Source organism: Lygodium microphyllum, chromosome 7 (assembly GCF_053477565.2).
Source record: "Lygodium microphyllum isolate KBCC chromosome 7, Lygodium_microphyllum_v1.1.10, whole genome shotgun sequence".
Lineage (NCBI taxonomy): Eukaryota > Viridiplantae > Streptophyta > Polypodiopsida > Schizaeales > Lygodiaceae > Lygodium > Lygodium microphyllum.
The window spans coordinates 158,739,525-158,752,483 of NC_141141.1; the positions used below are offsets into that span (position 1 = coordinate 158,739,525).

The 12,959-nt window shown below is 44.4% G+C and overlaps 1 protein-coding gene across 4 annotated transcripts in view; it reads right to left on the reverse strand.

The window, feature by feature from the left end:
- LOC148034141 (uncharacterized) overlaps positions 1–12,129 on the reverse strand; it is a 138,564-nt gene extending 126,435 nt beyond the window's left edge. For all 4 annotated transcript variants that reach the window (XM_087682181.1, XM_087682179.1, XM_087682180.1 and 1 more), the window contains exon 1: positions 11,508–12,129. In XM_087682181.1, coding sequence (XP_087538307.1) covers positions 11,508–12,110 — 603 coding nt within the window. In that variant the 5' untranslated portion in view covers positions 12,111–12,129. The remainder of the gene's footprint in view (positions 1–11,507) is intronic.
- Positions 12,130–12,959: the final 830 nt, after the last annotated feature.

The window sequence follows — 12,959 nt, forward strand, 5'->3', positions numbered from 1 at the left end:
ATTGACTATGAGGAGACATTTGCTCCTACCTCCCGCATGACTATCATCAGGTCTATGGTTGCTTTGGCTGCCCATTATGGATGGACTGTGCATCAATTAGATATTAAGAGTGCATTTTTACATGGGGAACTTCATGAAGTATATGTATAGCAGCACATTGGTTTTGCAGTCAAGGGATCTGAACACTTGGTTTGCAAGCCGAAAAAGGCTTTATATGGCTTGAAACAAGCTCCTAGAGCTTGGTACACAAAGATTGATGCCTTCTTACTTAGCCAAGGGTTTATAAACAGCTCATCACAGTCTACACTTTATCTATGTAAAGCAAGGGGATCCATGCTGATCATTTATCTATATGTTGATGACCTTTTCCTTACAAGGACACATGCTGATCAAATTTCAGCATTTAAACAAAATTTGCAGCAAACTTTTGAGATGTCAAACTTGGGGTATTTGCATTATTACTTGGGCATTCAATTCATACATGATGCTAGAGGTATTGGTTTATCATTGTCAAGATACATTGGTAAACCTCTTGAGAAGTTTGACTTACAGGATTGCAAGCCAATCTATACACCAATGAAACCTGGACTGAAGCTGTCATTACATGATGACAGTGATTTGTTTGATATACACACATATGCTCCAGGAGTTGGATGTCTTATCTACCTATGCAACACTAGGCCAAACATACAGTTTGCAGTTTCAGCCTTGAGCAGATATATGCATCAGCCATGTATGTCACATTGGCAAGTTGTTAAGCATGTCTTTCGTTACCTGCAAGGTACTAGATCTCTTGGATGGCTTTATACCAAGGGGGAACCACTGCAGTTACATGCTTATAGTGATTCTGATTGGGCTGGTAATTATGATTCACGTCACTCCACTAGTGGCAATTGTTTCTTTCTTGGCTCATCTTGCATATCTTGGCTTAGGAAGAAACAATCCATTGTTGCCACAGCCTCATGTGGAGTTGAATACAAGGCAGCTTTCACTACCACAATTAAATGTGTATGGATTAGACGCTTGCTAGCTGATCTGGATGTATCTATTATGGAGCCTACTCCTTTGTTCACTAACAGTCAGAGTGTCATTGCAATGGCACGGAACCCAATGTTTCATGCACGCACGAAACACATTGAGATACATTATCACTTTGTCAAAGAGAGGCTACATGCAGGTGATATCAGCCTTGTCTATTGTCCTGCCACTAGTAATGTGGCAAACATCTTCACCAAAGCTCTTCCTCGTGACAAATTTATAGCATTTCGCAATGGTTTAAATTTTATCTCCTTTGGTAGCGAATGATCCTTGTAATTTTTATCACTCTTCACTCCAGGGGGGTTTGTAGGGTTTCACTCACGCCTACGCTCACAAAGGAGTGTCGGTGATCAGTAGGACACTGGGGCACTTTTTACTCTCGGTACGAGAGGTTTTTTCCCCTGGACTTATTCTCTTCTTTTGTATGTGCCCATGTTACAAACTTATGGGCACTTATCATGTTCGAGTGTGAACACCCCCTACAACCCTAAGGTTTAAGGGTTGTACTTTGTACTTTCAACTTACACTCTTTGAGTCTTTTGCATTGGGTGTCATGCTTCACTCTCCACACTGTCTATTGCATTCTCAACTGAGCTTCGATCCTCTCAGCCTCTCACAATAGTGTGTCCTCCTCAGAGGACCAAAAATCCCTCAGGATTATCAAACAAATACCAAACTATCACACAACTGCCCAAGTGTGCACAATGTCACCCAAAATAGCACTCAGCCACAATAATAACAACAATGCACTGCTGTATACTGCTGTAATACACCTGCCTCGTAATGCGTGCCTACAAAATGACAAATGCAACACTTTTAACGCTGGTTCTCAGCAGATTTTTTGAATTTCCCCCAAATTTACTGTTCAATCAGACTGTAGCAGCAATTAAATGCTGCTGTACCAATAATTTCCTACCTTGGGATGCGTGCAAGGCAAAAACCCCAAATTTCTTCCTGAAATTTCAATGAAATTTAAGAAATTATTATCTTACAGCTCAAAATTCAGCAGAATTGGACCTCAGGATGTGTGCAAACAGGGAGGGAAGCTGGAACCTGATTCGAGATGCATGTTGGACCTTCCATGCCAAAAAATGCCAAATTTCTTGCACAAATCTAGTGAAAATTGTGCAATGTCAGCTTCCCCAGTCTTGAATCGCACACAAGAGGCTGATTCAGTCGAAAGCCCCAAATGGTGGGTACTTTGGGAAGTGTGCAGGGGTCAGGACAAAAGGTAGCAATGCAGGTAGTTGACGTGCCACAGGACAGCGCAGGCAGTAAAGGCGGCGCTGCTCGCTGAGATCCTGGCGGCGCTGCCTGACACTTGGAGCCAGAACAGTAACAGTGCAGGCAGTGCCTGCAAAGTGGCAGCCTGAATGCTGCACAGGGCAGCTCTGTAGAGAACAGGTGGACCGTGGTAGGCTGGGCAGCTGGCTCATCCAGTAACAGGCAACGGCAGCAGGGCGCAGCCCTGAACAGGAACAAGTGGAGCAGCGCAGTACACAGGTCATGGGGGCTGCTCACATGGACAATGGTGACTACACATGCAGACAGAAGCTGGCCCAGCTGTACGAGCTGACAAAACAGCTAGCAGCTCTTCCTCCTCTCCCTCAAGCTGAGCATTGACTGGACAGGACCTTGGCAGAGCAGCACCGACTGACAGTACTATTCGGAATCTGCGCATAGAAGCTGCTCTAATACCAGCTGTGAGAAAACAAGACCAGCAATGGAGAAGAGAGAAACGAGTGTGAAAGTGAGTGAGTTGCAACAAGAGTGTAGAGTGTACTTCCTGAACTGAACTAAAAGAGTGAAAGTACAGCCTAGTTTAGGTCATGAGTTGACCTAACTAGCCTTGCACCAACTAACTAGTGTCACTAATTAAATGTCTAAAAACACTAGGTACATACACTACATTGGCACTTATATAAGTGTCCACACCACACGAAATACATTGGGCACTACCTAGAATCACCAAATTCTAACAAGGTGCTTTGAGAGTTAAAGATCCTCTCCCCTTGTGAAGAATTAAATTTGACCTTCTGAGATGTCTTCTTCATCGTCAGCAAGCAAAGTTTCATTAAACGAGAAGCAATTCTAAAGAGTTTTTGTGTCCCACATGCAAAACCCTAATTTGGGACGATCCTTCCATATCTATAAATAGACAAGCTGCCCACCATTTAGCCTTATCCTTGTCTTGCAAGTTACAGCTATTAGCCCTCTTCCACTAGTTGTCAAACCCCCAACGATTGCTACTACCTGGTCTATAGGTATCACCCAACCTCCCACTACTGTTGATGATCAGCTTCCATCATCTATATCAAGACGTTTTTGTGTTTTCAGCACTTTTCTTCATCAGCCTTTGCTCCAACTTGTGGTTATGGCACTCAAGATCCGTCTCCACTAGATGATACACATCAACACTTCCCTCAACTTGCTCCCACGAGAGCCACTCGCTGTTGGACAGCTCTACCTTTGAGCATTGGGTATATTCTCTCATTCATTTACAGAATTGGGAATATTCTCTCATTCATTTACAGCATTGATTCATTCACTTCAGAGTTCTCTTTCTTCTCTGTTTGTGTTTCTGTTGTTTTGCATTTTGCATTTTGCGCATCAGTATCCAAGTCTACGTGTTTTAGTTGTGGTCGTGCTTTATATGTTTCCTCAATGCAAACCCCAACATATATTCACACAGTATCAAAGTTGGTGCTCTTTTAAAGAGAATCCTATGGCTATCGTGGAGTGCTTGGTTTTACACGAACACATATCTGATTCACAATGGCTCAAACAACTACATCTTCGGATCCTCTGATGCTTTCTCCAGCAACTTCTTTAATGGAGGCCTTGCAGAGGCATTATGATCTTGATTTGCAGGACAACGCTCCTACTACCCTTTCTTGTAGAGATCACTAACCAAGGTCCAACTCTTCTTCATCTCATACTCCTTCATGAGGTGCATCTCAGTTGAAGCACTCTGCTAATGAGACCAACCACCTCTCAATTGAGGAAAGACTATCTGTTGAGAAACCCTTCACCCGCAGTTTGCGTTTTTGTGTTTCTGCGTTTTGCGTTTAGGGTTTACAGCCCCAAAAAGGGGCGCCATCCTAGATTGACTGTGCCTATTTATAGACCACTCTCTCATTCATTCACTACGGCTGATTCATTCAGTCCGTCACCTCTTCTCTCCAACCTCTCCACTACCCTCACACCCCTTTAGGAGGACATTGCGGTTCGTGGTACGTGGCTGTCTTCATCATCTTCCTTGTGCTGCGGCACCCTTGTTCCCTTGTATCACATTCACTCCATGATTCAGAACTTCATCATTCCATTCATCAGAGTTTATTCTCTCTTCTCTACTCTTCTCCATGTTTGCCGAGTTCACTCCGTGTTCCTCCCCGCCAACCCTACTGTCTCGCTGGTACGTCATCTTTTAACATGGTATCAGAGCCGGTTCTGCTCAAACAGTGGCAAAGATCCTCCACTCCAGTGAAGGGAAAGACCGGTGGCGAGTTCTGCATCCACTTCTTTCTCTTCCGCTGCATCAAAATCTCGTTTTTGCAGATTTCAGGTCCCCGTTCGCGGAGGACATCTTAGTCGAAGCTGTCCATTGCTATCTCCATCAGTTGGCGCCTAATTTCCAGCCCTCTTCACGCAGTTTGGAGCTGATTCCAGCCAAGCGACTGCTATTCCTGCGCAGACCTGCTGCCGTACAGCCTGCCCACGTCATCACAGTTCTACTACCTGCGTTTTTAGTCTTTCTCTCTCCTACAAGCTATCCTACCTGCGTTTTTAGTCTTTCTCTTACCTGCTACCTACATTTTCAGTCTTTCTCTCTCCTGCAGGCTATCTTGCCTGCGTTTTAGTCTTTCTCTCTCCTCACCTGCGTTTTTTTACTGGTTGCAACCTCTTACTACTGGTCATATCCTCCTCCCACTGGCAGCTCACTTCCAGCCCTTCCACTACCCTCCCACCCCTTGAGGCGAACATTGCGGTTCGTGCTTCACATTGTCCTCACACCCCTTGAGGCGAACATTGTGGTTCGTGGTTCATGGTGGCTGACCTCTTCCTTCTTCAACAAGGCACACTAATATCCATGGCTTCAACACCGACAAATTGCCAGTCTACTAGGTGTTCCTATTGCGGCACAACGGTCATCCCACCAAAGACTATCGACATCGACCTTTGCTCCCCACCCCTCCGGAGTACATGCGTCTTCCACCAGGCACTCCTTGTGCCACCTCTCCTTTCTGGGCCATAGAGATCGTTCTACATCGGCTCTCAAAGTACTATGCTCAAGGCAATAAGACGCATCTAATGCCCACTAAGTCCTTTCGAGCACATGGACGATCGATTGGTGCTACAACCTCCTAGAGATCGTCGTAATGCCGGCGGCAGTCTTCTCCCACTTATTTCCAAGTACAGTGGCTTCCACGACCTCTAGATCTGCAATCGGCTCCATCAAGAGACAATGATTGTTTGATACCGTCTCCTCGTCAGTTTGCTCCTTCGAGAGACAATGGCTGCTCGACTCCCTCCTCTTCTTCGGCTACCCAGTCTGCTCCAATGAGAGACAGCGACTATTGCCCACCTCTTGCTCATTCTGAGCCCCACCCTTCCCCACCCTCGACTACTTAGGTTCGAGAGGCTATCTCTAGGAGCTCTTCGGCACCCCACATACCTTCTTCAACACGACCGAAGGCACTTCCTTCATCATCAAACATTTCGGAGTCCGTGATCCATGAGTTTTTGGATTTCCTATCTACTTCAGAGGGGGATTTAGAGGGGGATGTTATTTCTTTGCCCTTAGAGGGGACATCTACTTCTTCTTTGACTTCAGTGGGGACCCCTACATCTCCCACCTCAGAGGGGAAACCTACTCCACATGAAGCTCTTCACCCATCCTCTACTTTCTTGGGGTGGCTGTCTTCGACCAGTCATCTGTTCTAGTGATACCCAGGATCTTCAAGTACCACCTAGATCGGGACCTCAAAGGTTTAGCCACGACTTGGTGACGAGGCCTTCGTATTCCTTCCAACATGGATGCATAGAGCTAGTGGCTTCTCTCCTAAGGTTGAGTTTCGGGTTCTCCAGTTCACTCTATCTACTATTCTTTACTGCAGGTTACCTTTCAAGTGGAAATCTTGGCTCTTTAGGATCCACTACATCTTCTTCCTCCTCTTCTTCTTCTTGCCTTGGTCACTCAATCAGCATGGAAACGCCTCCCGAGATCAAATACGGGTATATCCTTATGGTTCTCGGCACCACACAAAGTCCGACATTCCTCCTATGCATTGCATGTTTTCATCATCTTTATACTAGGGCACTTGGGCAACGTGAACAATTTTCCCACAAGGGACATGGTCCAAGTGACACCTGCTACATGAGCATTCTTCAACATGTAGCATTGCATCTCCACCTCACTCTTCTCTTGTTCCCCTTTTTGGGCCTGAGAGGAGGTGTTGAGAAACCCTTCACCCTTCACCCGCAATTTGCGTTTTTGCATTTCCGCATTTTGCGTTTAGGGTTTACAGCCCCAAAAAGGGGCGCCATCCTAGACTGATTGTGCCTATTTATAGGCCACTCTCTCATTCATTCACTACGGCTGATTCATTCAATCCGTCACCTCTTCTCTCCAGCCTCTCCACTACCCTCACACCACTTTAGGAGGACATTGCGGTTCATGGTTCGTGGCTGTCTTCATCATCTTCCTTGTGCTACGGCACCCTTGTTCCCTTGTATCACATTCACTCCATGATTCAGAACTTCATCATTCCATTCATTAGAGTTTCTTCTCTCTTCTCTTCTCTTCTCCATGTTTGCCGAGTTCACTCCGTGTTCCTCCCCGCCAACCCTACTGTCTCGCTGGTACGTCATCTTTTGACACTATCCACTCACAACACAACCGAAAGTTCGAACTCTTCACAATCAAGCCTAGTGGCAGGTTTGTACAATCCATTTTTGTGTGTGTCTCATTTTGTCTATATTGTTATGCACGAACCAATTGTAAGTCACCATGGAGACCCAGATTGATACTGGTATGGTTTTGAAGAAAAATTTACATTCAAAGAGATTTTACAATGTAATCCTTCATCCTTTGTTTCATTTGAATATGAGTTTGGTGCTTCCCATTCACCTTTACATTTTCCACCCTTCCCTCCCACATTCACTTCACATTTAGATTCCTCTTCTTTCAATCCAGATCCTTACTTTAGACCTACAGTAGGTTATCCAATCTTAGCACACATTGTCTTAGATACACATCAAGGTTTTAGGCCATCACTAGCCACTCAGAAGTATACCTCTCTGTACCCTAAGACATCATTAACAAGAATGCCATCCTTTAACAATGTGCCTTACACACATCCACAGATGTTGCTCTATGTCCTCTAGTCCTGTTGTGTGTGGTATCCCCCTCCTACCCCCTCCTGCACATTGTATCATCCTCCTTAGTTACTCAAATGCATGAATCCCCATCTTGTGCTAATGAGTCGCCTCCTTCTTTGAAGGAAACAAGGAGTGGAAAGGAATCACCCCCACATTTAGACCCAATTCCTCCTTCCTTGATTGACCCTAAACATGAACCACATTCTAATACAGATGGTCGGTTTCCTCCTTTAAAGGAAAAAGGGAGCAGTACACGCATACCCTCACAAAGACCCTCCTACCACTTCTTGCCTAAAAAGAATAGATTTTACACATTTTGCCAGAAACCGGCGCATGTAGATGACAATAGTCACTCGAAGGCCAAGCATCTAGACCCACACCCAAAATCACCTCATCCCTAGCTAAGGGTCTTCTACCCATACCAAAGCTAAATCCAATCCCTAGTCCTAAACCAACCTCAGCCCCTTCTGTCAATGGTAGTAGTACTCCAAGGAGGTTGAAAGGGAGTCTTCCCTAGGGAGGTAGCACAATTGCTCCACCCCTTGGTATCTGTGTTCATCAATGGCTGGCCAACCAACAATGCAAGGGATCCTAGATCTCCCCCTCAAAGTCAATGCCTCATAGCACCTTTGACCAGTTTGTTCATTACCTTCCCTTGGCTGGTCTCTTAGGAGTCCTAGGTCATCCTTAGAAAGCTTAGGCTCATTTCCTTTAGGCTTAGCCAAATTTTTTAAGTCTTCCGTTGCATTCACTCATATATATACACTCATTGCATTGTTTTTTCATTTTCTCATTTTTTGCTTTGTTTTGATTTGGAGCATCTCACTACTGACCTCTACTTTGCAGATTCTAATCTCTTATGCAAGGTTTTTAATTCAATGTAGAGCTAATGCAAGTTGCACCAGTCCTTCTTGGGCTAGAGACATGGGTTGTGCACCATTTCTTTCATGGTTTCATCTCCCTAGGAGATTTGCTCTTCTACCAACATGGAGGCTTCCCCTCTTGAGGCAAATCATACAACATCTCTCGATGCTATCATGGCAGTGACTTTTACCTTGCTCTTCCAATCAAGGTGCTTCATCCTCATCTTCATCTATCATCATGGTTCTCAGCCCCACATGAAGACCAACATCAAGCTTCTCTTCTTCCATCAGCCTGGACATCCAAGGTTGAGAGGGGATTCCTACTCTTTCTTAGTATTCTATATGTTTCAATGCTTATCTTTGACATCACTCTTCCCCCTTGTTGTACCTTTCCCCTTTTGCATTGCACGATTTCATCATCTTTGTACCCATAGTAGATATCCCCGAGACCCACTCCTTCAGCCACCTATTCCCCCAGTCCTAGAGACACAGACGTTCGAGGCCCTCTGATTGTATCATCTTCATATTCATTATGTTCATTCACATTTAACATTCTAAAAATTGTGTTCTCCATGTTGTCGTATGCTTTGCATTTTCTATGGTTGCCATACCATTTCCTTTGACAAGTGCCCGTCCTACCCAATCTTATCACTAACTGGAAGTTGAATGGGACAAATTATGCCATCTAGTCATGTAAGATCAAATCCACCTTTGTCGCATTTGACCTTCAAGAGTTCATTACAGCCCCTCATCCCCAACCTACTATGGATTCATGTTCACATGCTTCCGCACATTGGGCAGACCTCTAGGATAGGCTCAATTCTCTTGCTTGTCCCTTACTTTTCTTGAATTGAAATAACTCAGTTCTATTGCATGTCAAACGCATCCACACAACTTCCAAAGTCAAAGGACATGGTTGTGACCCTCTTATCATATCTTCCATCACTTAAATATGATGTCTACTACACTAGTCTTCTCACCTCATACGTGCGGGATATCATTAAGACATTCACACATCAGGTGACACTCAAGATGAGGCTACGACAACTACTTGTCATACATTTCCCCACAATGATGGATCACATCAATGCTATGGAGGAGATAAGGGCTAGAGATAGCATCCCTAGGAAAGATTATCCAATCGGAGGACATGGCCATGACCCTCTTCTCATATCTTTTGTCACTGAAATATGATGTCTACATACTAGTTTTCTCACCCATGCATGCAACATGGAGCAAATACCATTAATTGCGCTTTTGGGCAAAGGGCCCTCATCATCTATGAACAGACATAAGAAGAAGAAGAAAGGGAAGAAAATCAAATGATAGTCGTTCTCAAAATCTGATTTCAATAAAGAGCAAAAACAAAAGGGTTTTTCCAAGTAATGTGGAAAGACCTTGCATCCCGAAAAATACTGGAAAAAGTACTCTCAACTTCGTCCAAAGTGCGAAAGATGGCGTACAGGAGCCTACCCCTTACCACCATTATGACAAAGTCTGTTTTCCTTCACATTCATCGGATGAAGATTTCTCCATCAGCTCGTTCACCTTCTAAGAAGCCTTGGCCCATGGATCACAGTGTTCCTAGCCATATGACTTACAGCTGTGATTGGTTCCAAGAACTCTCTTCTTAGGAAGGTTCCATCACCATAGGCAACATTATACCAATGCCAATTAGTGATGTGGGCACTATGCCATTACTTCCTGACCATCCACATTCCAGTTTAATAGCAAAAGTCCTCCATATTCCAGGTTCAGGCTTCCATCTCTTCTCAATCTATGGCTTCACCCATCTTGGTACCTAGGTTATCTTCAACTAGCAGACCAGTTTTTTGAAGGATGCTACCTCAGGAGTCATCCTTTGGACAAGTGGCTGGGAGAATTGCCTTTATACGCTCATTTGCTATCTGCTATCAAGCAATCCCAGTGTTCCAGTCTTGCTGCAATGCAAGGTGAGTGTTGTTTTTATGCAAGCTTCCCAACAGCTTCATACTCATTGCTTCCAATTGCTGTGTTTTTGCATAAATCCTGCTTCCCTTGCTTTGGCACAGGACCACATGATGTGCTGGTCAGAGTCCCAGTCAAGCTCCAGTTGTGTTTAGAACTCCTCGAGCTGAATATCGAGTGTTCAGGCTGAACACCACTCCAGTCAACAGGCTGTTCCAATCACTGTACCTACTTTTAACAAGTAACGAAAACCAAACTCTCCTTTGAGCAGCTTAGTGGATACTGGGACATCATGCAGTATTCAAGTGTCCTCTAAACCCTAGTCTGCTTCTTTTTTTTTTTGCAGTTCTAGAAGTTGCTTGGTTCACTATGGAGACCCAGGTTGCCCATCAAGCTTTCCAGCAAGTGCATCTAGGTGATATGGAGACACAGCGCTTTGATGAAAAGGGCAGCACCAACACGTGTAGTATTTTCAATGATTGGATAGGCAAAACATGGAAATAGGTTGTCCTTAAAGCTGAAGGCTGACCTGAACGAAAGCATATACCCTACCATGCAGAGCTCCATCACTCAACTGCACTCTGCTGCTTTTGCTGCTCCTACCTAACATACCACCACATCATTTGGTGCCATATCAGCAGCCAGTCATCAAGTCAATGCTAATATACTATCAAATTTCTAGCTATACTTTGTCACATCCATGTCCACCATGCAGGGGATGAGCAACACTGCTTGCTGAACCTAGCCAGCACCAAATCAAGTTTCCACAGGATTATTTCCCCAAGGGACATCAGGAACAGGAAGAGGCTGGAGAAGACCTAGCATCACCTTGAAATGTGGCTTAGATGTCCCGCGAACTTGTAGAAATTTGATCCTGTTATCAAGAAGAATAAACCAATACGAGGAATCAGCAGGATTTATTGTCGATGGTTGACTTGTTCAAGGCCTGAGAATCAATGCTCAGTCGTTTCTAACAAACGGTTTTACCCTGCTCCCTGTGTTATGATCGACGAATATGATTGACGAGGATAATTAGTCTTGATAAGCAAAGAAATCCAACTGCATAGACAATTGCAGTTAAACATTTAGATGATTCTCATGTTGATATCTGAAGGCAGAAAACTTGTCTGAAGCATCAAACTGAGAGTCTTCATATCAATTCAGGCTGATTAGTGAGGATCCGTAACACAGTCTCTGACGGCTTCAAGCAAGGAATCCGTGATCTGTTGGTATTCAATTACGCGGGAAAAAAAGGCCAAAGGAAAGTGATGCGGTTACCTGCTCCCGGAGAGCAGAAGCCTGATCTCTAAGGACAGAAGATGCAGCTTCAATGGCCTGAACAACCAGATCTTTATTGGAGGCAGAAGGTCCTTGCCTTCCTCTCGGAGCCATGTCTATGCCTGCCAGGACATCTGCCAAGGCCGCATCATCATCAGCCACCGCATTGTAACCCCCAAAGGTAAGTGGTCGATGGAATGCAGCAGCACTGGGATCCCCTTCACGGCCCGAATAGTAATCTAGTGGCCGTGCGGCATTGTACGGCCCCTCCCGTCCATGGAAAGCGTACTCGGCTGGAGCAACGTGCGCCATCGTCTGTCGCTTCAGCTCACTGTTGTTGCGCCATCGGATGGTGCAAGGAGACACGGTCTGATCAGCAATCGAGGAACTACAACGAGAAGAGAGAAGACGGGCGAGGTTGAATTTAGTAGAAATGGAGATGTTGCATGTAGATCGATCTAACACAGTATTCCTGATCCGGATGAAGTACACAATTGTGAGCTCTCTACGCCCCGCGCCTCCCGAGCTGTCTGGCTGAAGGTAAAGTGAAAATCGCTGAATGGAAGGACGCCGGCTACGACCATTCCACACACACACCCGCATACGAAGGGAGAGGGAGTGAAAGCAAATGGCAATAATAATTATCAAGGATCTTTAAAAATGTTCAGGGATAATTATCGTGGATCTTAAGCAAAATGTTTAGAGAGTGAAAAATATAAGCAAGCTACAAACATAAAGGATATTTATCGCGGATCTTAAACAAAATGTAGCCTTTCAGGTTTTTGAGCTATGTGGTGACCGTATATCTTACAACTAAAACCCTTCTCCCAAACAATCTCAAGCCCAATTGATGCTGAATTTGGAATCTTCAGGAGAATGTCGCAGTAGAAACCACAAGCCCCCAAGTCATTTGCGCTTAGCTAGCTAATGCCTCACCAAATACAGTCCATGGCAAGGATAACAAAAGAGGGACCTAAGCCTTCAATAGGTTGTTTAGGCCCTCCAAAGTCACCTTCCAATACAACTATACTCTTGCATTAAAGAAATGGAAACTCTGCAAGGCTCTTTACAAGAAGGGACTCGATAGGTGGGAGAATCTATGGTTGCCTATTGCATTTGAATGGATGACAATAGATAAAATCTCTTAAAATTTGTCATTGGGAGAAGAAAGGATACTATGAATAAGGAAAGTTGTAGCTAAGAGGAGAGAGGATTGGCCTACATCATTTCTACTTAAGCCCTCAACCCTTGTAAACCCACTTGATATCAATGGCCTTTTTGCCAGGAGACAAATCACATACGAACCAAGTACTATTTTCGACAAGAGCATCATACTCAAATTACATAATAGCTATCCAATTTTTTGAATTTTGTCTCTCTTTAAAAGATATAGGATCATCCTCAACACATAGAGTAGAAATAATCAATGCATAACAATTTGATACAAAAGAG